Below are 27,444 nucleotides of genomic sequence, written 5' to 3'. Positions count from 1 at the left end.
TTAATCATTCTAGACAATTTCACAAAACATAGAAAAGGTAGGAGAAGAATAAAAAACAGCTATGGATTTTCTTATCCCAGAAATAGATTACCTTAGCCGTATTTGGAACATTTTTTTGGAATTGTGGGTCCTCACTCCTCTTCAACTTTGTTTAAAATTATTACTATTTTTATCTGAGCGTCACTGATGAGTCTTATGTAGACGAAACGCGAGTCTGGCGTATTAAATTATAACCCTGGTACCTTTGATAATTAAGGACTTATAGAGAGAAAATGTGGGAATATAATATAAATTTTAATCCTGCAATTGTACAAATAAAGTCAAGCGTTTATCTGAAATTTTTAAATATGCGTTCAAGATATGTTGATATGAAAAACAATAATATTAATTTAAACAAAACAGCTGTATCTGTATGTGCATGTACGTTGACGTTGTTGTATTTATTTAAACATTATATAAATAGGTTAAAAAATATTTAAATAATTTTATTTCTATTTAAACTACCTTTTGCACCTCATAATTATAAATTGAATGTTTATTATCATATATTTGCATCGCCAGTAAACAAACAATAAATTTCATCAACATTTTCTCCGATTAATTGGTTCTTTGAATTTCTTATGTCGAACCTTTTGTCAAAAATATCAAATTATCGGATATTTAAGTGTCCAACAAGAAGTAAGCAAAACACTTGTGATATATAAACCTGTATATCTGTCGAATTTTGATTCATTTAATTTTGATTTGCCTAGAAGTTCCTTAGACGATTTATATCGTTTTTCCTTACTTCGGCCAGAATTAAATAATAAAAAAAAAACATAAGGCTTTATAATTAGACATATTTTCACCCAAGACCGAATATCACCGAAATGGAGTAAACAAGCTTTAAAATATAGGACCATTACGTCCTTCATCATTGAGCAAAACCGCACAGAAAGCAATCATAGGCTCCGGCATGAAAATCCAAACGAGAAGGCCTGTTTAATGTACAAAAAAGCAAACGAAAACATTATAATATAGCAATAAAATAAAACCGCCGAACAACAGGGTCCTGGTCCGGGAGTGACACACACAGAATGTGGTCTTCATTCCAAGCTAGAGCCCTTCCATATCGATCCATCAATGCATGAATGTATTAATTTTAAGAAACTAAAGAAGAAGTAAGGCATTACCTGTGTTATCAAAGAGATTATAAAAAGTTTTAATCAAAACTATTACTTTACCCTCCAGTTGGGTTTTATTGATGATTTTTAGTGAGTGATACATAAAATTGAGAACCGAAATGGGAAATGTGCCAAAGAGACAACAACCCGGCCAAAGAGCGACACCAGATGATTGCTACCAATGGGTCTTCAATGCAGCGAGAAAATCCCGCACCCGGAGGTGTGCTTCAGCTGACTCATAAACAAAAATGAATACTAGTTCAGTGATAATGGACGTCATACTTAACTCCGAAATATATAAAAGAAACTAAAATTGAAAATCATACAAGACTAACAAAGGCCGGAGGCTCCTGACTTGGGACAGGTGCAACAATGCGGCGGGGTTAAACATTTTTTTTTAGATCTCAACCCTCCCCTTATACCTCTAGCCAATGTAGAAAAACAAACACACAAGAATACGCACAGTAAAACTCAGTTTAAAAGAAGTCCGAGTCCGAAGAATAGGTAACAAAAGAAACTAAACAAAATGACAATGATACAGACATTAACAAAAGGACTACAAGCAGTTACAGACAAGCCAACTCCAGATCTCAATTAAACTGATTGAAAGATTATGTCTTCCTCATATGAATAATATCAACCACTATGCCTCCCATTAGGGGTTTAGCATAATACCATCATAAAATATATGAAAAGAACATAATCTGTATCCTGCCAACAACTGATTTAGAATAAACGTATTATTTCCGATGCAAAGACCCTATAAGTGAATCAATATTAAAGCCAAAATATCTTTAATGACCTGACAACAGTATCGTAACTATATCCTTGTTTATAAGTCTGTATAAAGGTTTTGTTAGCTTTTGAGGTGAATGTCGACATTTTTGTGCTTTGTAAAAAATATTACCATAACAAATTGAATGTGAAATACCTGAAAGTATAAGTAAACTCATCATAGATACCAGGACGACTAAAATTTACACTTACGACAGACGCGCGTTTCGTCTACAAAAGACTCATCAGTGACGCACGAATCAAACAAATTGTTTAAAAGGTCAAATAAAGTACGAAGTTGAAGAGCAATGAGGACTAAAAATTCCTAAAAGTTTTGACAAATACAACTAAGGTAATCTATTCCTGCGGTAGAAAAACCTTAGTATTTCAAAAATTCAAAGTTTTGTTAATAGTAAATTTATTATTATGAACATATCAAAGTTACTCAAGTCAACACAGAAGTGCTGACTACTGGGCTGGTGATACCCTCGGGGAAATAAATCTCCAACAGCAGTGGCATCGACCCAGTGGTTGTAAATAAACTCATCATAGATACAAGGACCAAACTTTTACCCTTACGCCTCTGGCGCGTTTTGTCTACAAAAGACTCATAAGATGTCTGCATGTTGAATTTTATTTACGAATGATGTCCTTGTTTCATCTCTTTTATCGTAAATTTTGGTATTAAGCTTCTCGTTAATGATATAGATATCAAGATCGTGGAAAGGGCTGTTTTCGTTGTTAGTTTTATTTTTATATATACTTTCACTGAATTGTAAATGTTGGCATAGTCATGTATCATTTGGAATACAAATTGATGGTGAAATGTAAAAACCACACACGGACAGCTAATTGCTGTATCAAAAGAGACTAAAATTTGTTATTGATTAAGAGGTTCCATCTGAACGAACAAAACTCTGCCATAATATAGAAGTATGTAGCATTCATCACGAGCGTACTACGTCATTAAAACAGATTAAAATGAACTCTATCTCTCAGGCCTCGACAATAACGCTTGTCCGATTGTCCGGTACCAGAGGGAAAAAAGGTCGGACAAGTAAAAGCTGCACCAAGTACAATTATTCTGCAGAAAATAAATTTAATCCAACTTTCATGAACAAAGTAATTATAAACAAAAAACAAGAAAACAAATATTAATTTGACATTTTTCTGTATTCTGTTTATTCAAACGCAAAAACTTTTTCTTCAACATGTTTACTTGCAATCGATAATTTTTAACTGGTTCTTTGTCAGGTACTTTTTAAAAGGTAAAAGGTAAACTATTCTCAGAAACCAGTCTTTCTGATCGGAATCAATGATGCGCTTTGTAGATAAGGTAACTTTACAGGACAGTTCGTCACCTCAACAGGTTAAGCTCAAAGTTTAATAGACAGTTTGGCACCGTAGGAGACATATTTAGTAGACATGATTGATAGACAGTTTGGCAATGCAGGAGACATTTCGGGACCAAGACAATCAGTACCGCATTTTACTAACTTATTCTGTTCCTTATAATAAATACCATACAGGTATTTTTTTCACAAAAATATTTTTTTTTATTTACCATAAACACGATAAAATTCACAAAATCATATTTGATCATAAGTAGAAAAAAAACAATACTTGCAATATGAAACCTATAGTTGTTAATTTCTGTGTCATTTTGTTCTCTTGCAGAGAGTTGTCTCATTGGCTATCAGACCTTATCTTCTTCTTTTGATGGATTGCATTTGAATAAACTTTTTACAACTTAAAAAAAAAACAGGATATAAATCCAATGAGTGTACAGGCCTATCAGATGGTTCTTCATGTTTAGAGTCTGATGAGACTGGCATTGATGAGAACTAGAACCTAGTTAGTCCTGTGACATGACTACATTCAGTTGTACTTGACTCATATTTTTGAAAAGTATTTCAAAAGAAATAAATCAAATTCTGTTCCTTTGTTTTAATTCGTTTTGTTCCTTTAATCAACTAAAGATGTAAAAAGGTTATTTTTAATTAAAAAAAATTGGACAAGTAACAATTTCATTCGGACAAGAAAGTTTTGGTATGTACTTGTCCTACTGGACAAGTTGGGAAAAAGGTTATTGTAGAGGCCTGTCTCTGAAAAAATATTGTTACATGTGTATAGCATGAAATAACTTCTGATAAAAGAATTGGTGTCCAGAAAAAAAAATATGTTAAACAAGACCAATACCGGAAAAAGCATTTAGACGTAAGCATAACTGAGCATACTCTTTCATAGAAACCAAACAAAGTTTAATAAAAAAAAATCCTGATACAGATGTACAATGATGGTTGTAAAATTGTAAACTATTGGCAAACAGGAAGTTGTTGCACTGATGATCAAAACTCACTTTAATTCATTATTATCAAGCCCTAGAACAAATATAAAATCATTGACTACATAGAAGCCAAAAAGACAAGACAAACCTGATGAAAATTATTCTTATACAATGATTGTTGTAAAATTGCAAACCATCAACAAACAAAAGTGACTGCAAGGCAGACGCAAAAGTGCTTGCATAGCTGAACAAAAAAACTGTCTTTTTTTTTGTTTAATCAAAGACAGCTTGAAAGTGTTCTACCCAAGGTTTTGTTTTGACTGACTTGGTAAAGAAGTTACTAAAACTGCTTTCGCCACTAACGGCGCAGGTAAAATGTTTCTTAAAACATGCATAAATAAAATTTAACATAAGCATAAAACCAATGACAGAAAATCACAAATTCAATGATAATCTAACACATATCAAGTTGAGTCTCAAAAACTCTTCCAGTGACAAAGTTTTTTGCTCTAACTAAAAGTTCAGTATCACCGATTACCATTGTTATTTCTACCAAAATCTTTGAAGCATCTGTATTTTTCATTCGTGGCAAATCAACAATTAAGTTGCCTAATCGCTGACAGCTTGGATCTGTAACGTATAGTGGATTAGGGTCAGATGATACGTAGATTGCACATTCTAGAGTTGTTTCAAATGGTCTTACTGCTTGGAATACCTGAGACTCCTGTTGACTACACTGGACCATCTCACCGACTTGAAAATATTTGAAAAAAATATCTTTACATCGATTAACACCATCTAGATGAACTCTCTTTGATTCTGAGTGCATTTGAAGATCCCATTCTGGCCAGCTCCTGATACCATATGTACGACGAAGAACTCTGGTAATCGCAATTGGTTGATGTCCGAATAAAACTGCTCCTTTAAGGACAGCAAGACCTGCTTCTTCAGGAATAATTATCTTTTTATGTTTTCCAAATTTTTCTTTCATTCTATGCTGTATTAGCTCACATTCAGAAAATCCCCCTACCATGATAAGATTGTCTAAATCAGATAACTTGTCATCACGAAACATTCTTTCTAGATGGTTTATTAAGGCTTCAGTTGTAGATTGGAATAAATCTCTAAATGTATCTGGGGAAATGTGTAACTTTTGATTGCTGTAAGAAACTGCCTGACCATACGGTGATTGATCTAGACCTATTTTCGTTATTTTTTTATGCCTTTTCATTAAATCAATTAAAGAAACAGGCAATGTAACGACTACTCTACTAGTTTGATCTACACGTATTGACCTCTTTTTGCTTTCAAATTCTCTGACTAAGTCAATAAAGTCCTCAAGTTCAGTTTTTCTTAATTCTTTCATAACTTTGGGTCCACAAATTCTTTTAAGAAATCTAAGGAAAGCTTCATCTAAAGATTTACCACTCCAGGGACCACCACTGGCAGGAACAACTTCCTTAAGTGAACCATCTCCATATCTTTGATGGACTGTAATATTGGCGGTGCTTCCTGAATAAAAATATAATATGATCTTTAGGATATTATAACTCGAAGGAAATGGATTACTTTTTTTCAAATCAAAAATTTAAACATGACATTGACCTTTGACCTTGACCTCATTTTCATTTTTTTGGACCAAGGACCTCAAATCAAAAGACCCTAGGCCTCTATCACTTATGATTTTCCAGTTACAAATTTATTTCATTTATTTCAATATAAAAGGTGAAATAACTCTCATATGGAGTCTTCGTAAAGCTTCGGTCAAAATAAAAACTAACATCCTGAGGATATAACGAGCAATTTGGAAAAATAAATTTGTCGCTTTCTTTTACGGTTGTGGAGGAGATCTGATAACAACAAAAACAGTGTTTAGGGAAATAACTCTTACAAAGAAAAGTGTTCGGCTAAACAAGGTCAGTTTCAAAAGCATATAGACTGTATGATATCATATAAAAAAAAACTAAGCGATATCTTTTAGAACATTTTTACACCGCAAGAAAAAAATTAGGTGGAAGAAAAAAAATTAAAATAATCAGAACAAATTCAATAGGTCTTTCCACAAGGAAAGGTGGAAAGACCTAATGAATATCATTTTTAATGATTTCTAAAGCCATAAACATTTGCGTCTTAAATTTTTGCCTAAATATTATTGTTCTTGGTCTAATATGTCTAAATTGTTATCACTTATTCAAACATGCACAAGAACTTTGTTATTTAAACTTTGTTGTTTATTAAATGAAAACTGGAAACTACTGTCACAACTGATAAAGTAGATTATAAGATACTACTTGTTTGATAGGGTTTTTTTTCTTGTTGTTATTTTTGTTTCCTGTTTTCATTTATAAAGGTCAATCAGAAATTTTAAACATTACTTTTAATACTGTGTTTATTTTATAATTAAATGTAGTCGCATCTGAATGCCCGTACTCAATGACTTGGTAAACAATTTGTTCAAAGACAGTATAAAATCAGGAATTTGTCCGTCAATGGTTACAAAATAAATATAATTCAAAACACATTGTTCAGAGAACAAGTGAAGGTCTTTCCATCAGCTACAATATATTTGGATAATAAAACATAAAAATCCGGTTTAAAATGTTATTCAAAGTGCCAAATGATAGCGTACATTATGCTGATTCCAAAAATAAATGTTTTTATACACTTTTGTTTTAACACAAGGTTTTGACTGGTTTTATTCATGTCGTTTCAGGTATTATTCAATAGTCAATTTGACAGTGTTTCCCAGTGTATTTGGTTCTATATACTTACATCATACAAGAAAAATAAATAACTACTTCCGGGTTACACACGGTCATTTCATGTTTTTCCAAGGACATATGGCTTACGTGAAAGGCAAAATGTCCCATTACTCATGTATACATATGAATTTAAAGCAAAGGTCAAAATATAGATCGTCAAATTTTACCTATGACCTCTATTGGATTTCAAAGACAGCAAACAAGGACCTAAAAATCAAAAGACCTCAGATACATGTATGGGTAATGAGTAATATCACCATATGAGTAATTTTAAATATAAGATCGAAGAAAATTCCTATTTAAGGTCAACGAACCCTTTCAACCAAAATGTATCGGACTTTTAAGCGAAAATGTGCTGTTGTTAACTTATACGGATTTTTAAAAAAAAGTGATAATCAGCCAAAATCATAAATTAAGAACATCTCCTTGACCATGTTGACCTTTGACCTTAATCTAATTTTCTTGTTTTGTTTTTTTGGACAAAGAACCTCGAATCAAAAGACCCTAGGTTTATATCACTTATGGTTTATAAGTAACAAATGCTTATCACTTTTATTTAATTCTCAAGGGGAAATATCTCTCATATTAAGTCGAGGGATAGCTTCGGTCTAAATGATCATCTAAGTCATCAACATATATCGAACTATTTGGTAAAACACATTTGCCGGTTTCTTTTTCGTTTGCGAAGGAATTGTTGCCAGAAGAAAAACAGTATTTGGGAAGATAACTATTACAAGAAAAAGAACTTCGGTTAAATAGGGTCAGTTTCAATTGCGTATAAACTGTTTGATACGATTTACTAGTACCAAATATCAAACAATAATAATGCACAAGAAAACAAAAATAGGAGGAAGAAAAACAAGAGGCTATCAAGAGCCTGAATCGCTCACCTGTTATTTTGTTTGCTTAAATATTTAATCAATGATTTATTTGCTTTTCAATATATTAATGAGTGGCTAAAAAATGCCATTTAAATGTTCATTGTATCTGTCATATCTTCTTCAAACGTAAATAAATGCATTTTACCCATATGTTTCATTGTACCCATAGTGTCGATGTTTCTTGACGTACAAGGACATAAAATACAAAATTTATACTAGATTCATTTGAGAAGATTTTGTAAGTTAAAAAACAAAAGAACTTGTGTAAAAAATGTCCTTAAAGGGCAATATCTCCTTAAGTGGTCAATTGACAATTTGGTAAATACTTTTTTGTAGCTCTTACTTTGCTGTACATTTTTGCTGTTTAACAGTTTATCTTTATCATAAATAACATTCAAGATAATAACCAAAAACTGCGAAATTTCTTTAAAATAATCAATTCAGTGGCAACAACCCAAAAATGGGTTCTTCAGTTTGACTGAAAAAGTTCAGGGCTGATAGATCTGGGCCTTTTGAACATTTTACCCGGTGTCAGATTTGCTCTAAATGCTTTAGTTTCTGAGATATAAGCCAAAAACTGCATTTGACCCCTATATTCTATTTTGAGCCATGGTGGCCATGTGTGTTGATGGATCAAAAATTCGAATACTATACATCAACTAAATTCCTAAAGGAACATTCTTTCAAAGTTAAGAAGTATTAAGCACAATAGTTTCAGAGGAGGACATTTTAAAATATTAGCAAATTTGTTGAACAAATTCTGTAAAATTGTCTTTGTAGGAAAGTAACTCCTTAAGGGGTCAATTGAAAATTTTTGTCATTTAACTTATTTGTAGATCTTACTTTCCAGAACATTATTGCTGCTTACATTTTATATCTATCTATAATAATTTTCAAGGTAAGAACTAAAAACTGCAAAATTTCTTGAAAACTACCAATTTAGTGGCAGCAACCCAACAATAGGTTGTTCGATTCGTCTGAAAATTTTAGAGCTGATAGATCTTGACCAATTGAACAATGTTACCCCCATGTCAGATTTGCTCCAAAAGCTATATTTTATGAGATATTAGCCAAAAACTGCATTTGACCCTTACGTTCTTTTTTTAGCCATGGCAGCAATGTTTGTCGATTGATCAAAACTTCGGATACAATTCATAAACTAGATACCAAAAGAAACATTTAATTAAAGTTTGACCATGAAATTACAGACTAGACGATTTTAGAAATAGTAAACGACGACAGACGACGACAGACGACGACGGCCGCTAAGTGATGGTATAAGCTCACATTTGGCCCATTGGGCCCCGTTGAGTTAAAAGTAACTAGAACAATTTTGTTTTAAAGAAAAAAGTATTTCAACGGAAAAGTGTGGACACTAAAGATAGATCAGATGGGACATTTAGGGAAATCATCACTCTTTTTACCTGGACAATTTACAGTTAATCGAACAATTTTCTTCTCTGTTTTGTATAGGGCCTTGAAGTGGATAATAAAAGCTTCGTTCTTCATTTTATTTTTATTGTGATATACATCTATACTATTAAATGAAAATCTTTAGTATTAATCTATTGATTAAAGTTAGAAGACCTCATTTTGTATGTTGCTTCTCTTCTTTCCATAATAAATTAATCATCATGCCTCTGTGTCCTTTAGGTACCATTCATAGTCGCATTTGTTATCCCCTAATTAGGATTATTCCGTTCGGGTTATTTTCGGAGGAAAACGAAAATAAACGCCCGGAGATTGTTTTCGTCATTGGACGGACTTTAAGACATAGACAATACTTCCGGCTTGGACTGTTAACATGGTTCATGAAGAACTAAATAAATAAATTGTCATATTTCATATCCTAGAGATCTATTTTATTAATCTTATTCACCTTACATTTCATCGATTTTGTTGAAAATTGTGAATCCTTTAAATACAGTCACAATGTTTCGAGTAAGTAAAATTTCGTAGTTAAAGTTCAGTTGCAAATCTAACCAAACTTATACAGACGTAAAGTTGCAAAAATAATCAAATTATAAACACGTAAAAAATTTCCTAAAATAATATGGTATGTGAAAATTTGAACCATTTTCGTGAATTCAAAATTAACAATTATATGTAAATTGGAATTAAAGAACATGCTACTATTATCAATATTTAACAAATTGCGCATATCGATCCAAATGACAATAATTACATGTTCTGTTTAAGGTTTAATCCCCGATGTCATATTGAGAGGTTTTTCTCGTCATAAATCGCCATTCCCATTGATGCATGCATAACATTAGACGCTTATACTTTACCCTGTATACGGATCCGGCCTCGCTCCTTATGGCGTTCTTTCGGTTCACTCAGGTTTTTCATTATCTAGATTTGACTTCAGATATTCACATCGGTAACAACTTCTGTCTTTCTTACAGTTCGTTTGTGTACAGTAATACAAGTTACATTCAAAATGTTAACGCCCACCCTGTGTAGTTTTTCTATTTGTATACATCTGATGAGTTAAGCTTTTTTCAACTGATTTTTATAGTTCGTTCTTATGTTGCACTGTCAACTTACACCACTTTCTCAGGTTAAGGGAGGGTTTTGAATCCCGCTTACACGTTCAACCCCGCCATATTCTGTATGTATGTGCCTGTCTCACGCCAGGAACCTGTAATTCAGTGCTTGTAGTTTGTTAATGTGTTACATATTTGTTTTTTTATAATTTTTTGTACATAAATTAGGCCTTAGTTTTCTCGTTTGAATTGTTTTACATCTGTCAATTCGGGACCTTTTAGAATATCTGATATGCGGTATGGGCTTTGCTCATTGATGAAGGCCGTTCGGTGAACTATATATACTAATTTCTGTGTCATTTAGTCTCTTGTGCAGAGTTGTCAACGAACATTATGCCAATTGCATATCTCATATACGTAAGTATGCTGAAGGAAATACTAGCTAAATACCAAATTTAAAACAGTTGTTTACATATCTACACGTTATTTGTGAGTATGCTGTTTGAAAAGACTATATATATCTAAAGGGTTGTTCACTATTAAAAGCAAGATGCACATTAATGTTAGCCCCGATGTTTGTTATTAATCATTCCTAGCTAGTTCAGAAACGTATCCTTCCTAGGCCTGTTGTAATCAGTATCATACATCCAAATATTTTCATACTTTAAGTAACTTTTTAATAAGTAGCTTTTTAATTTATTTTTTAAGATACTTATACATATTTTTAACTGATTTACCTCCTAAGTCGACAACCATATACTGCATTCCCGGTCTAATTGTTTGTGGAATTGCGAATTGGTCGTTTTTATACTTTAGATGCTGACAGTAGATAAAAACTGCTTCAGGATCTGGAATAAGACTCAACTGTTCTCTTCTTATACCAGCCTGTAAATATAGATCTAATACATATCTCCCCTGCAAGGCCTTGTTTACCTATTCAAATATTGCCATTGCCAGGTGCTCAAGAGACCAAACTTAAACTATCATTTTTATTAAGTTCAGTTAATTGTACAGTATTTAGTCTCACTGCCATTTTTACGATTCTAACTAACCTCTAGTTTTTTTTTTTAGGGTTCGTGTTGCTTATAAGTCTTTAGTTTTCTATGTTGTGTCTTCTGTACTATTATTTGTCTGTTTATTTTTTTATTTTTAGCCATGTCGTTGTCAGTTTATCTTCTATTATGAGTTTGACTCTCTCTCTGGTATCTTTCGTCTCTCTAGTTTGACACTATCCACTACAGAATCATAATTGTATCAGTCGATAACCAACACGTCGATCTAATTTCTCATGAAGCTATTAATTTAAACTCTAACAATTGATGTTGATGCACGATCGTTTATAAAAGAACACTTTACATGTGATTTGCATATCTACACATGTTTTAAGCAGATTGGTCTGTTAAAAAGAGGCGAAAGATAAAAAAAAAAAAAGGGACATTCAAACTCATAAGTCTAAAATAAACCGACAAAAACCATGTAGTAAAATGAAAAGACCAGCAGATAAACAATTTTACACACAACTCAACATTAACAACTTAAGACTGAGCAACACGGACCCCAACAAACACCAGGGGTGATCCCATGTGATCTGTAAGGGAAAACATATCCTGTTTTCTCTTGGTTTGCACTAAAATTAAATTCAAATAAAAATTATGCAAAATCTCTTGATCAATTTTGGCCCGTTAACGTCATGGCACAACATGGCGACATACGAATGAAACCTCTAAAGCTGAAAATTAATTCGTTATTTTGACGCTTCAAACTCGGATATTTTTTATCTAAATGATGTTTGAGGAAGGTGTTATTTCATTTTTTTTTTTTTGTCTTAATCGAATATTTATGGATTTCATTAAGTAAATATGATTACTATTAGTCTAACTCTTTCGTTACGACAAGTTAATTGTGTAGTTTGTTTGAGACATGTTAATTGTGTGGTTTTTTTGAGACATGTTAATTGTGTGTTGTGTTTACAACATATAAATTGCGTCTTTGGTGTAAACAGGAATGTGTCCCCAGTACACGGGTGCCCTACTCCCACTATCCTTTTCTATGTTAAGGGAACATGTGTACTAATGTTCAAGTAAATTGGACTTCAACTTCATCAAAAACTACCTTGACCAAAAACTTTAACATGAAGCATTTATGGCTTCTTTGTCTCAAGTTCATATAAAGTGGCAGTTATTTCATGTCAAAACTATACCTTATCCTGACTTATGCTGAAAACATCACCACAACCCTTAATTGCATATTAAAGCGTAATGGTTCTCGGACGTATGATAGTACAAAAACAAGAACTTATAATCTGAACAAAAGGCCAAATGAACCCTCGAATTAAAATTCCATATACTTGTTTGTTATTCAAATAAAACTTTCATTCTTTAGTGATTCCCCAGTCCAAGGTCGGATGAATATATTTGACAGACAGACAAACACATCTTGCAATCCTTCAAAACTACATATTGACCTTTCGCTTATATTTTTACAAATAAAGACCAAAACAACAAAAACTTAACATTTAAAACAAAACATGCCAGACTGACACATGCACATATTAACTTTACAATCATGCCATACATCAAATATGGTAGACCTAATGCTTATAGTATCTGGTATATGGACTTGACCACCAAAACTCAACCTTGTTTACTGATCTATGAAATGAGGCCGAGGTCAAATGAAAACTGTCTGTCGGGCATGAAAACCTAGCAAGGTACGCACACACTAAACATAGTTATCCTATTACTCATATTAAGAAAGAAATTAATAGTACAATCAATCTTAACTTTTATTCAAGTAGTCACTAAACAATGAAAATGAGGTCAAGGACAATGGACAAATGACAGATAGGAACTTCGTAACATAAGGCATCTATATTCACTGTATGAAGCATCCAGTTCTTCCCCCTTATAATACATAAAGCTTTTAAGAAGTTAGCTAACGCCGCCGCCTGATCACTATCCCTATGTCGAGCTTTCTGTGACAAAGTCGCAGTCTTGACAAAAACACATTTTCTAGAGGTAACTGATGTGTCAAATGCGTTGTTTATCACAAGTTTTTATTCAATTTGTGAGTAAATTGCTCAAGATTACACATCAATAAACTCTAGGAAAATGTCACGAATCCTTCAGTACTCGACTTTTCGGATGGCAATAAACTCATAAGAGATAACAGGATTACATTTTGTATTTACGCCAGACGCGAAAAAGAAAGATTTGTGGTCCAACTCTGAAAGAATCAATTCAGTTTCTCATGGAACGAACTACTGATGACGTTTCAATGCGAAAGTTCTGTTAATCATGTTTAGGAGTCAATCCAGGTTTCACGGAGTGTCAAGAAGCTCCACCGTTTTGAAAACCAAACCACAGTTGTAATCTCGTACTTAATAACGTTTCATAGTCGTATTTTTTTTCGACTCCTGTACTTATGCGAACTGTATATGCCGTCAAATTTCAGATATACAATATGCACTGGTTCATAAATAATTTGGTAAAGAAACAGAATAATCCGACGCATACAATTTTACATGCTTTCAAATGTTTATTGTAGACTCTATGTATACATTTAAGGTGGTATGGGTGTCTTTCGCCATCTTGGATTGTAAAAAACAGAGAATCTTAGGTCCATATTTTCTATCAAGTTAGCAAAATTTGATGCAGAAATGCAGATTTTTAATGTGAATTTTCATTGAAAAGAACCAATTTATAAGAATATAACTTATAAATATTAATATTTTTACTAGTGTAGATCATTTTTGGTTGTTTTATGAATATTTTAAAATTTGCAATTTAAGGGGAGGTAACTCTAAAACAGTGCATTTTCTGAAGGACTCTTCATGAAATTTTCCTATTTTGTCTTTTAGCCAGAAAAAACGTACGGTGACCCTATCTTTTCTTTTGATATTCTCAAAGCATTGTATGAAAGCAATCTTTTCCTAATTTATTTTACAATTCTATCATTTTGTTTAGTTTCTATTCACAAAATGTTGTTTTTTCCTGTATAATCCAAACAAAATTTGTCATTTTGTCACAACCTGTAGCTTGAGAAAATGCACGGTGACCTATCATTTTTATAATATTTTTGTACATGTATCAATATATACTACATTTTGACAAAGTATGAACAAATTCTATCATTTTTATTTTAGACTCCCATACCACCTTAAGTCCAATTTGATAGACCTAACTTGGCAAAGAGTCGTTAGGCATAGAATTGATTTTTAGCTATATATGATGGTTATACATGAGAATGAATTAATACAACTAACCCTACGTATTAAAAGTTGTTATATTCCGAATCACCAATGTCAATCATTTACACATGTATGTTATCAGAATACTCCGTAGATGTAAATTTCAAGAGTTGAAATGGTGAAGTATAATTCCTTTATTGTGTATCTATGGCAAAATTCTGTATTTATTTACCATTTAAAAAAGGGGCAGAGCATGTCACATGTTCCCTCTAAAATTTAGTTCATACTATAATTGCAATGCATTTCAGTGTTACCTTTTCTGAACTGTTAAATATACAAAATGATAAAAAAAATTAAAACAAATGATGTTCAACCACATTTTTCGTAAAATCTAATTAAAAGTTCGAGCGAATAAAAGTTGAAAAAAATCATGACAATAATTGCCGGACCAATGCTGTGGATATGAAAATAAGGACATACAGATTTCTGTATGAAAACAGACTGACATTTTTTTTTAATCCGAAATGCGAACCTACACACATAACTGTCTTTAATCAACATAACGTGTGCAGTATTGCAATATGCTTTCAAGCTTACACTTTATAAAAATGACAAACCATATACGCAGCTTCTTTCATAAATGCATAAGCCGAATCATCCCAAATAGCTGGTACTGTAAACGCGTAATGTATATCTCTGTCTTCTATACATCTATAGTTAATCCTTATTGCTTTGAGGATATGATCTTTAAGAAATCTGATAGTAAGATGAAGCACATCCAAGGCGGCCATTGGTTTATTCAATTCATCCATTATCTCTGTATTTCTATTTATCCCCTGGCAAACAAAACATTTATAGTGAGTAAGATTATAACATAATGTTGACTGCTATATCACTGGGTTTTTTCCACATTTTTACGTATTATGTAGGTTTGGTCTGTATAATGAAACTGTATGCGACTGTTATTTATTCTTTAGTTTTCTATGTTGTGTCATGTGTACTATTGTTTGTTTGTCTTTTTCATTTTTAGCCATAGAGTTGTCAGTTTATTGTCCCTTTGGTATCTTTCGTCCCTCTTTTATACATTTTAAAGGTTTTAGCTAGCTATAAAACCAGCTTTAATCGACCATTTTCTACACAAGGAAACATCTGTACGAAGTACATGATATGACAGTTGTTTTCCATTTGTTTATTCGGTATTTTTGTTACTTTACTTTTTTTCCCCATATTGTAGACAATAGAGTAAACTAAGTTGAAAAACTGTTTAAACGGTTAGACATGGAATAACCGTTTTACCCCTATTGTTAGTTTTTCAAACATTGTTTAAAGAAGAACGAAGTTTGTTGCACATATACATTAGGTTATACTACTGGGTTACAACTTGGTTATGATGACATTCCTTTCAAAGATAACATTTCAAAGAATGCAATTGAAAATACAACTTCAAACACAGTGTCTTGTGCACGTTCCCTACGTTTAGGAATTATGTTAAAGATACCCGTCCAAACACTGTTTTTATTTTTACGATTTGCTTTAACCTTACTTATGTTTTGGGCAATTTGTCTTGTTCCTTTTTTACTTATATATTGTGCAACATATGGACCTTAGTAGCTTAATTAATATAGGAAGATGTGGTGTGAGTGCCAATGAGACAACTCTCCATCCAAATAACAATTTAAAAAGTAAACCATTATTTATGTAAATTGTATGGCCACCGGTAACACTAAAACTTATTTCAATGGGTCCAAAACACCAAACGCACAGATACTAAATCATATTTCTTGCATTAATATCTTATACTTCTATCATATATATATACAACTCGTCTAAACATCAACCCAACAATATTAGATCTGTAAATTTGCTTTCGCAAATTTTTGGTTCTTCTCTCGCCGGGATTCGAACCCATGCTACTTTGATATCGTGACACCAAATTGCCTTCACTGCAGCCGTCCCGCTAGACCACACGACCACCTGGGCTTTAAAAAGAGCTTTCGGTGGGCATGTGTTACCTTTCCACGTCAGTTTTAATCTAGTGGCGTACTACAGTACATGATATATAAGGCATGAAGATGTTATTGTTACAGATCAGCTTAATTATCTATAGTAAAGGATCCTACAAATTAATGTAAGATACAGTTACAGAAAATAATTATAATCATAAGTACGTCTGAGTCAGTGACAACCCTACAACAGATGTATCCATCGGATCGCCATCATATTTTTTTCTTCAATCCCTTAACTTCATTCTTCGTTCGCTTAGAGAAGTTTAATTTATGTATTGGTACCAGAGTGTCAATAAATAAACAACAATACTAATCACATATAAAGTACCCTGTTTTCACATTTTTACCGAGTATGGTTATTTGTTTTGTTCACACATTACCATACAGGTGAGAGGTTACGGGAGCTTTAAATCAAGGTTTAATCCCTCATGTTCTACATAGGAAAATCCATATGCCACGTCAGAAACATGATACTTTTGATTCATTTATTTTCTTGGATAACTTTTTTCGTGGATTGAGGAAAAGTCCTTTTTTGTGGATATCTACTTTAGCTGTTTCTGCTAAAAACGTTCTTTTGGAACGTTTGTAATTATTAAACATTTAAATTCGCGGTTCCCTTGTCACAACGAAATCCAAGAAAGTTGGTATTTAACGAATATTAAAGATTTCAAAGTAGTTTTTATCCTCTCATTTGATATATTTGAGCTTTTGATTTTGTCATTTGATTCCGTTTTAATTTTCCTCGGAGTTCGGTATTTTTATTATTCTTCTTATTTTTTTCAATCTAAAGTATTGTTTTCGCGTTAGTCGTTTGTTTATTTGATTTAATCCTACTTAAGATGGCAGTAGCTTACCGATGTTCAAATTAAGAAATAATTCATGGAAGCCATAGATTTGTTGGAAATTTACACATGGCCTGGGCCGTGATATTCGAATTTTATCCTGAGCGTTAGCGAGGGATAAAATTAACGAATATCACGGCCCAGGCCATGTGTAAATTTACAACAAATCTATGGCTTCCATGAATTATTTCGATTCTAATAGGACAAATACGATCATTAAAAAAATGAAGCGATGATGGGTATACCGTATGTGTGGCTGTTCTATTTTACCCACTGTTCGATAAATGTAAAACAAATCTAATAAACCATTAATGATTTCTTAACTAACCGCTAGAAAAAAATGTGGTTACTTTTTTTACTTCTCAGTAAACCCAACATTTGCAATTTTAAATTTACATTTTTTATCGTAAGCTACCGTCAAATTCACTGTTGACATGTTGTAACCAAGGAGCCGCCATGTTGATTGGCTGAAATCAGTTAATGTGCGAATAATGCAATAGAACAGATAACAAGCAACACCTACCTCAATACTTTATTTTAATGCAATTGTATGCGGGTTTAGAAGGTAAACGCTATAGAAAAACCTTCAGCTTTGACGTTTTCATTCGTATGACGTCATGTTTTGAAATGACGTTAATGCGCAAAAATCATTACTGGAATTTCGCGGAATTTTGATTTGTTTTGTTTTTGTCCATTTTTCCGTTCTCTAATGTGTAAATTCTTTTTGTTATGCATCAGAATCAGAATAAATGTTCTGTAGGGTTTTATTCAATTGTAATTGTTAACACAGCGAAATCCACAACCGTTTACACATAGGTTACGATACATGTGGATTTACGTGGGAGGCATATTTAAACAGCCATTTGTGTACATCTTGGAGTCTGCGCTAAGTATAGATATATAGAGAATTTTATCACGGTGTTGTTTACAAAGCGAAAGAAGCACGTCATATTAGAATCTCTCATAAAGTGCCAAAACAAAAAGCTAAATTTTAGGTAACAACATGGTAGGGGGCCTTCCATGAACTCTAAAATAAGAGAGAATGAGTCCGTGGACAACTTATTATGTCTAAAGAAATATTAATTTTGATTTCTATTAAGACGGTTTTTGTTCGTTAGACGACAATATTTAGTATTTATGTTTCATAATAAAACATGTTTTCTGTATAAGGGCTATCAAAAGAAAACTGGAAATGCAACTTTATTTTTCTAACAAGAATACTTTAAAGCCATTGTGTACGGTAATATTGATACAATATAACCGTTCGTCTTTGAAATTATACAAACCTTCTCAGGAAGCATCATAAGTTTTCGAAAATAATAATAATCTTCATGTTCTTCATCAGCAACTAATTCAGAGTACATGTTTTCAGCCTCATATCCAAACGCTACAAGCTTCTGACCTGAATCTAGTAAAACGGCTGTAGGTGCTTTAAATGAACATAATGAGGATCCTTTCCAGATATTTGTATGGATATTTGTTTGTTCCTTTTCATATTCATTCCTTGTACTATAGGCATAGCCTGAATGTGTAGTACCTATATCTAAAGCTGCACAGACCAGAGCATTTCGCATAGACGGTATCCTGATCGGTCTATCAAAATAAAATAAAAATCTGATTAGGTTGTGGAAATACAAAACATGCGTTAAGCAAATTTATACAATTTGAAATAAAATGCGAACGTTATCTTCAATTGCACGAAGTCACTTTTAAGAACAGACAGCGTTATATGCAGGCTACATCATGAAATAGGCAATTGAAGGGAACAGAAATGGAATACAATGGACGATGATATAACCCTTATATCCAGTACTTTTAAACATCAAATGCAAGAAAAAACATCCCGTCTCTTTTCAACATCTATAAAACTTGGACTCAAACCGAACGAAGAAAAGACAAAAGTAATGAAGATCAATACCAAAAGACAAAGTATAAAAATGAACAACACCAGCTTAGAACAACAAGAGGAGTTTACTTATTTAGAAAGTATTGTCAGCATATAAGGGGTATAGACCAGTTGACTAATAAACTGACAACGTCATCGCTAAAAAAGAAAGAAAAACAAATAATAATACACAAAACACAACACAGAAAACTAATCAACACAATTCCCACCAAAAGGTGATCTAAGGTGACTCGAAAGTGTGAGCAGATCCTGCTCCACACGTGACACCCATCGTATTGCTCATATTAGTACAAACACGGGAAACAGTCTAACTCATTAGTTCCAATTTGTGGAAAGGGGCGGGATTATAGTTAACACATTATGAACATATCCGCTATCATCTGTGAAACGGACATTCCTTATAACGTTCAACCAACACTCCTGATGGCGTTATAGTCTCCTTCTGGCAATGTATCACATACATGTAAGCTATGCAAAGATCACACATTAAGACAGACTGTTAATATTTTATTTGTCATTATATAGAAAACAAAATTGTTGTTTTTTCAATGCTTTTTTACTCAAGCCGTTTGCATGGAATTACAATAATGTATTTTTGAAATACCTACATTTTACAGTTGTATCAGCCATACTGAAGTTAAAGATTTAACCTTAGACTTAATAGGACCTAATAACCGGACTTAAAACACAAATTTGAATATACTGATCAAAAGTCTATTTCGGAATTTGAATTGTTACTATTGCACAATACTGCGCAATTGACGATTTCTTGCTAGTGTGCAAAACTGTGCTATATCGCAATACTATGCAATTTAGGATTTCCTGCTATTGCACGATACTTCATTTAATAGGTTACACATCATGATTGGTATGTATTTCCTACCATATCAGTATGTTTTGCCTTTATTATATATAAGTCAGAAATAACAAATGGAAAATGGAAAATTAAAAAAAGATAAAAAAAAATAATTAAAAAGTCCCCTTTTTGTATGAATGAAATGAAATGAAATATTTACAGAAACATACCATTGATAGAGATCTATGACAATGAGGTCAGGATCATATAAATCGAGTAAAACAAACAATTACACCTTACAATTTTTGTATACCCCATACCCCAAGTATACTTCATCTATTGCGTATGCAAATTAAAACCCAGATCAAAACTCAAATTCTTAACATTGACCAATGAACCATGAATATGAAGTCAAGGTAATATAATACCTGATTGACAGACATGTACACCTTACAATTAATCCATACATAAAATATTTGTGTCCTATTGCTATTAGTATTTATAACAAGAGGCTCTGAAGAGCCTGTGTCGCTCACCTTGGTCTTTGTGAATATTAAACAAAGAAAGCAGATAGATTCATGACAAAATTGTGTTTTGGTGATGATGATGAGTTTGTACTGAACATTTTTGCTGCTTAAAATTATCTCTATCTATAATGAACTTGGCCCAGTAGTTTCAGTTGAAAATGTTATTAAAAATTTACAAATTTTACGAAATTTTGCAAATTGACTATAAAGAACAATAACTCCTTAGGGGGTCAATTGACCATTTCAGTCATGTTGACTTATTTGTAAATCTGTAAACTTTGCTAAATATCATTGCTGTTTACAGTTTATCTCTATTCATAATAATATTCAGGATAATAACCAAAAACAGCAAAATTTCCTTAATATTAACAATTCAGGGGCAGCAACCCAACAACGGGTTGTCCGATTCATCCGAAAATTTCAGAGCAGATAAATTTTGACCTGATAAACAATTTTATCCCATGTCAGATTTTCTCTAAATGCTTTGGTTTTGATGTTTTAAGTCAAAAACTGTATTTTACCCCTTTGTTCTATTTTCAGCCATGGCGGCCATCTTGGTTCGATGGCCGGGTTACCGGACACATCTTTCAAACTACATACCCCAAAGATGATTGTGGCCAAGTCTGGATTAATTTAGCCCAGTAGTTTCAGAGGAGAAGATTATTGTAAAAGATTATAAAGATTTACGAGAAATGGTTAAAAATTGACTATAAAGGGCAGGAACTCCTAAAGGGGTCAACTGACCATTTCGGTCATGTTGACTTATTTGTAAATATTACTTTGCTGAACATTATTGCTGATAACAGTTTATCTCTATCTATAATAATTTTGAATATTATAACCAAAAACATTCATCTGAAAATTTCAGGGCAGGTAGATCTTGACCTGATAAACAATTTTAATACATGACAGAGTTGTTCTTAATGCTTTGATTTTTAAGTTATAAGCCAAAAACTGCATTTTACCCCCTATGTTCTATTTCTAGCCATGGCGGTCATCTTGGTTGGATGATTGTGGTCAAGTCTGGATTAATTTAGCTGGATTAATTTAGTAGTTTCAGAGGAAAAGATTTTTTGTAAACGACTTGCAGACGCCGGACGCAAAGTGATGAGAAAAGCTCACTTGGTCCTTCGGGCCAGGTGAGCTAAAAAGGGATTTTTAAAACGTTTTTAATCATGTTAATCAGAAGCAAGGGAAATAAAATGGCTACATAAAGTAAACAAATGTTTGACACCGATGACAAAAAAGTCGAATGCACTTACGGTAAGTGTGTTTGTTTCTGTTTTAATGCATCTTTATCCTCAATCAGCGCTACAATTGGTCTTTCATTCTTGTATTGGAGTTGTTCTTCTCCACAAGTTCCATTTCGGAGTTTTTGTTGAAGTTCTTTGATGTAATTTTCTTGCTTACTGAAACGTACACAAGCAGACCGCAAATGTAATCTCTGATTAAATGAGATTTTGTGACATCAGCAGAATGGATAAGCATTGTTGCAAATAAGATTAACATCCATCTAATTAAAGAGTATACCTGTTTTGACATTTAATTTACTATTTCTCTTTAACAAAAATGCAAAGACGGACGAGGAACTTCTGGTAAACACAGGTTATTCAGTGTGCACCACATTTTGTATGCTATATCGAATAGAAAGAAAATTATTAGCCATTCCTTAAATATTTTAGAAGCAGCCAAGAAGAATGTTTAATTGACGATTTATACAGCATTACCTTGCTTCGTTATCGATTAAAAATTCTTATTTAAAGTTAAATTACTAAGTTGTATGTGTCCAAATATGATATAACATACAAATCATCAACAATTCTAAACTTACTGTGATAGATTTTCAAGTTTTGCTTGCTTGCGTTTTGAATCGTCCACTTCCATCTGCAGTTCGTCAATTTTACTTTTTTTCTCGTTTAACATCCTGAAAAAAAATCCTTAAAATAGTTTGAATTGAAACAGAAATGTTATGCGTCTAGACTAAAGGTTAACTTTTGTATGAAACCAGCCAATAGCCATATTATATAATGTCGGTCAACACATCATTTTATATTTCTTCACTGAGGTGCTGGAAAGAAAATGAAATGTCGCAGAATTTCTTCATGAACTTCAAATCTTAGGTCCGAGACCACAATTATTTCGAAGTGCATTTCTTTCAGAACATAAATGAAAAACTGCGCTTTCTCATTGAAATTTTTACAGTGTGTTGTACTACTTTTGGAGCAAATTATATCAAAATTATAGAAAATTCATCGGCTCTAACTAAAAATATGGACAATTTTATTTTTAAGGCGTCTTGAAATCTTTTGACAGCTTCCGAAGTGCTCAGTAATTTTAAACCTTTTTCAGCTGAACCAAATCACTACTTTCCTTAAAAATTCGGGACCCAAATGTTTTACAGTGTAATTTCACCCCCCCCCCCCCCCTTCTTGCAATTTGAGGAATTAAACATCAAGAAATAAATTCGGAAGGGGTATAATGATTAATGGCAAGTAACCCACTGTCAACACTAGGGACTATAACACGAGAACTTAAGCTTCATTCACTGTAATATCAGACTTTGCACCTGTCCTAAATCAGGATTCTGATGTACAGTAGTTGTTTGTTTATGTAATTTATACGCGTCTCTCGTTTCTCGTTTTTTATATAGACTAGACTGTTGGTTTCCCGTTTGAATGGTTTTACACTAGTAATTTTGGGCCCTTTATAGCTTGTTTTTCGGTGTGAGCCAAGACTTCGTGTTGAAGGTCGTACATTGACCTATAATGGTTTACTTTTATAAATTGTTATTTGGATGGAGAGTTGACTCATTGGCACTCACACCACATCTTGCTATATCTATTCGCAGTTTCTAATGTCCAGCTTATGTATTTTTCAACAAAATAGGCTTTAACACATTCAATTGGTAAAAAAGCTACATGTAAGTTCCATTTTTGAACTCAACTGAAAGTTTCTGCAATGTTGACTATTTGTAGATTTAGTCTTGCAGATCAATTGTTTGTGCTTAAATTTTTTGTTATTCTTTTTTTACAATCTTAGTTTTCAACATAATAGGCAAAAAAATAAAATAATAAAAATCGTCTAGAAAAAAGCTAAAAATAATAACTTGACTGCCTATTTTGGCTATTTGACTGATTAGTATCTAACTTTTCTTTTTCGTCATTTGCTATTTTAAAAAGGTTCTCTCTTTTTATTATAAAAATGTTAAGGCAAATGTAAAAAAGGCAATAATGAATAAGTTTGTAAAATTCAGAATTGAAAGACAATATCTTCTAGAAGAAGTCATCAGACACAGTTTTAGCATTATCACGCTTATGAAACTTTGCTTTCAACAATTTTAGATAAAATTTAACTAATCACATTTATTTAGGGGTTCCATTAAGCAGAGGAAGTTCCCTTTGTATTGTGAATCTTTTATGATATCGGAAATTCGTTACCAGCTGAATCAGCTGTTGGTAATTTTTCTAACGTGTCTAGTCAGACACTACTTCTCCCGATCATACGAGAACATTATGGTCATTAAATAATCCCATTCGTTGTAGTTCTATACATGTCTGTTCAGCTTTCAACAATATCGAAATTCAAGGTCCTCGATAAAAAAAAAACATATCTTGTATTCTATTATTTTGCTTTAGATGGGTTTTTTTTAACTTACCAGTTTGATTTCTAACAAAAATATCTTTAAATACAGATAATAATTGTTTGCAAAACAACATTGCTTCCAGGTTCAAGCATTACTGGTGAGTCCTAAAGTAAGGAAATCGAAGGAAAACGGGTAATTTTTAGGCATTTTATTGAGAGAAAAAAATCGGCGGTCAAAATGTATTTAATGTTAATAATTATAGTTCAACGTGTACGCCTTCAAGACTTGGCTCACCGCGAACAGCGATCTCAGTTTGTTTTTGCATAAAAATTGCTTCAAGGTTCAAGCAATACTGATGAATTTTATAGTAAGGAAATCGAATGAAAACGGGTCATTTTTATCCATTTTACTAAGGAAAAAAAATCGGCGGGGGGCTGCGCCCCCCCCCCCACAATCCCCGCTCTCTATGGGCCTCAATCGGCGGTCCCAAACCCCTGCCTCCCCTGAATTCGAACCCTAGTTACGGTCCTGTTTATATTTTTAAAAAAGTTTTATTTACGCTACAGGTTTTGCAAAATTATCAGATTGTGCATAGATTATGCATTGAAAACCCAATTGTGTGTACTGAAAAGAAAACTACACCGTATTTTTTTTTTAAATATAAAATGTGAGATAAGCTTTCAGATAAGAAAAGAACAAATTCGATAGAAATACATAACTTTTTAGTTTAAAAAGATAAACACGATCTGTTTTTTGTTAAATCATTTGTAATTTCTGTGTTATATAAATATTGTATAAATTTGTACCTTTTTTTTTTTTTACAAATAACTCAAAATTAAATGATCATGAATGAAGGGGAAAAAAACGTCACTTTTTGCTGTATATAAATCAAATTTTTAAAAATGCACTATTTACGTATTTATGAAAATTGGTACATATTATAACCTTCTTACGAAATCAAACCAAATATCATTCCAAAAAACAGGGGTCCGTTAACTCGTTTTTCAGTTAAATCAGTTTGAATGATAAAAATCAGCCCAATACTGCATCTTTTCCCGATAAGTCATCGTTTGACGTCGCGAAAATAACAAGATCAGAATGTCCTACAGTGTAGGTACATGTAAATCTGTCGAAATATAAAAATCTTAAGAAATCCCGCCATTTTTCAATTGAAATCTATTTGCGCTATCAAAGCTGTACTATGACGTCGACGTTAATTCCGTGAACGTAGAGACAATCAAAAAAAGCCTTGGCACTGAATGGGTTTGTTTACAATCTTTGTTTGGCAGTGAAAGGGATTGACCATGTTGACAGCTTTTTAAATTTCCGATAGCTACATGAGCTAGGGCGGCATGATATGTGACTTTGATGAATGTTAACAAGTACAAATACAAATTTTCCTAGTCCAAGTAATCAGATTTTTTCGTACGTACATTTTTTGATATATAAAAAAGAAGATGTGGTATGATTGCCAATGAGACAACTATCCACAAAAGACCAAAATGACACAAACATTAACAACTATAGGTCACCGAACGGCCTTCAACAATGAGCAAAGCCCATGCCGCATAGTCAGTAATAAAATGCCCCAATACGACAATGTAAAACAATTCAAACGAGAAAACTAACGGCCTTATTTATGTAAAAAAATGAACGAAAAACAAATATGTAACACATAAACAAACGACAACGACTGAATTACAGGCTCCGGACTTGGGACAGGCACATACTTAAATAATGTGGCGGGGTTAAACATGTTAGCGGGATCCCAACCCTCCCCCTAACCTGGGACAGTGGTATAACAGTACAATATAAGAACGAACTATAAAAATCAGTTGAAAAAGGCTTAACTCATCCGATTTGTCATTTTCTGGCATTGTACGGAAATATTTGTTGATATCCACGTGCATTTTTATTGAATAATCTGGCTGCAGCAGCGTTATCACATCAAAAGTGGTCACACTGTTACGCATTGAAGACAGATTTCAGCTTTCATGAAAATTGATCCTTGTGCGTTGCCCTCGCGCATATCAATTGTGAACTAATCCGATAATATTTTCACGCTCATTTATAAAGTGATATATATGTGAAAAAGGGCACAAATACTCGACAAAACTCACCTCTTTGTAAGCCTATTATCGATTTCTTCAATAACTGCTCTCATAAAATATTCTTCGTTGAAACTTTCAATTTGTTTTGGATCTTCAAGTTTTTGATCGATATCACACATATTGTTTACATCTTTTTTTAGACGTTTCCACTCTGTAAAGAATGTTACGGCATATGGTTCTTGAATGAGAGTCTCAAACTGAAGTAAGGTACTGGATGAATCGTCATAATGCCGCTGGAAGAAAACTCGTTTCCTTTCCAAATCTTGTTTCTCAATCGTTTGGAAGTCTGATGCAGCGGTCATATTTATTGTTTTGATATGATCAACTATTCCATACATCTCCCGGGAAGTTCCCTCGACTTTCTGGACGTGAGAGTCAAAATCTGATTTAATCTGAAGCGTTTGATTTGTTTCTATCGTTTCCAATGTACTTTGTAAAATTTCTACTTTCGCTTTCAACTTCTCCTGTATTTGTTTGGCATCGTCACGGTAAACATCAACAATATTTTCTATTGAGTCAGTTGTGTGTCCATTGTGAGAACTTGTCATACATTCCTTGCATGCAAGGCAATCACATGTACTGCAATATAAAAGGAATTCCTTCTTATGGGATATACAAACTGGTTTTGGTTTAAAAACACTGTTACTAACTTTATTGATATCTAATACCTTATGATCCTTAAAACGTGGCACTTTGTCATGAATATTCCTTTTACATATCAGACATAAAAACTGTTCGCATCCATCGCAATATAACGCTGATAAGTTATCATTGCAAAAACCACATCGTTTAGATGGAATTTGAGCCATACCAACAAATATTCTTCACTTCTCATCATTTGAAGTGGTCACATTTCTTTTTTTTTCTTTCTTTTCAGTAGATCCATCCACTATCTGGGACACCACAGGTTATCACATGTATGATAAATCATCAATACGGTTACCAAGGAAGTTATATTGTTTTATCAGTTACTATAAATAGAAGTGGGACATTTAAAGACGTATCATATATCCGTATCTGATACGTTGACGTATCTTAAAGTATTTATGATTTTATTATTCAAGTGATTGTTTATGTGCTAAATAGTAATCGAGAAAAGGGAAACGATATGGAGAAAAGGAAAGGGCG

The 27,444-nt window shown here is 32.8% G+C and overlaps 1 protein-coding gene across 1 annotated transcript; it reads right to left on the bottom strand.

Annotated features, from left to right (window-relative positions):
* Nucleotides 1–4,176: 4,176 nt before the first annotated feature.
* LOC143085117 (heat shock 70 kDa protein 12A-like) lies at nucleotides 4,177–27,242 on the bottom strand. Its single transcript, XM_076261302.1, has 7 exons — nucleotides 26,326–27,242; nucleotides 22,454–22,546; nucleotides 21,885–22,031; nucleotides 18,680–18,986; nucleotides 15,163–15,381; nucleotides 11,094–11,241; nucleotides 4,177–5,736 (listed from the first exon to the last, which is right to left on the bottom strand). The coding sequence occupies exons 1-7, from the start codon at nucleotides 27,123–27,125 to the stop codon at nucleotides 4,679–4,681; spliced, it is 2,772 nt and encodes a 923-aa protein (XP_076117417.1). The 5' UTR covers nucleotides 27,126–27,242; the 3' UTR covers nucleotides 4,177–4,678.
* Between the last annotated feature and the right edge of the window lie 202 nt (nucleotides 27,243–27,444).

This window comes from Mytilus galloprovincialis, chromosome 8 (genome assembly GCF_965363235.1).
Source record: "Mytilus galloprovincialis chromosome 8, xbMytGall1.hap1.1, whole genome shotgun sequence".
Lineage (NCBI taxonomy): Eukaryota > Metazoa > Mollusca > Bivalvia > Mytilida > Mytilidae > Mytilus > Mytilus galloprovincialis.
This window is presented reverse-complemented; position numbering and strand designations above follow the sequence as displayed.

What these genes read in the sequence shown, in the direction of transcription:
- LOC143085117 (XM_076261302.1), bottom strand. Translation starts at nt 27,125, where the DNA reads ATGGCTCAAATTCCATCTAAACGATGTGGTTTTTGCAATGATAACTTA. An exon ending in GATAATAGGCTTACAAAGAG is followed by an intron (nt 22,547 to 26,325) that starts GTGAGTTTTGTC and finishes ATTTTTTTTCAG; the next exon opens with GATGTTAAACGAGAAAAAAA. An exon ending in TATGGTTGTCGACTTAGGAG is followed by an intron (nt 5,737 to 11,093) that starts GTAAATCAGTTA and finishes ATTTTTATTCAG; the next exon opens with GAAGCACCGCCAATATTACA.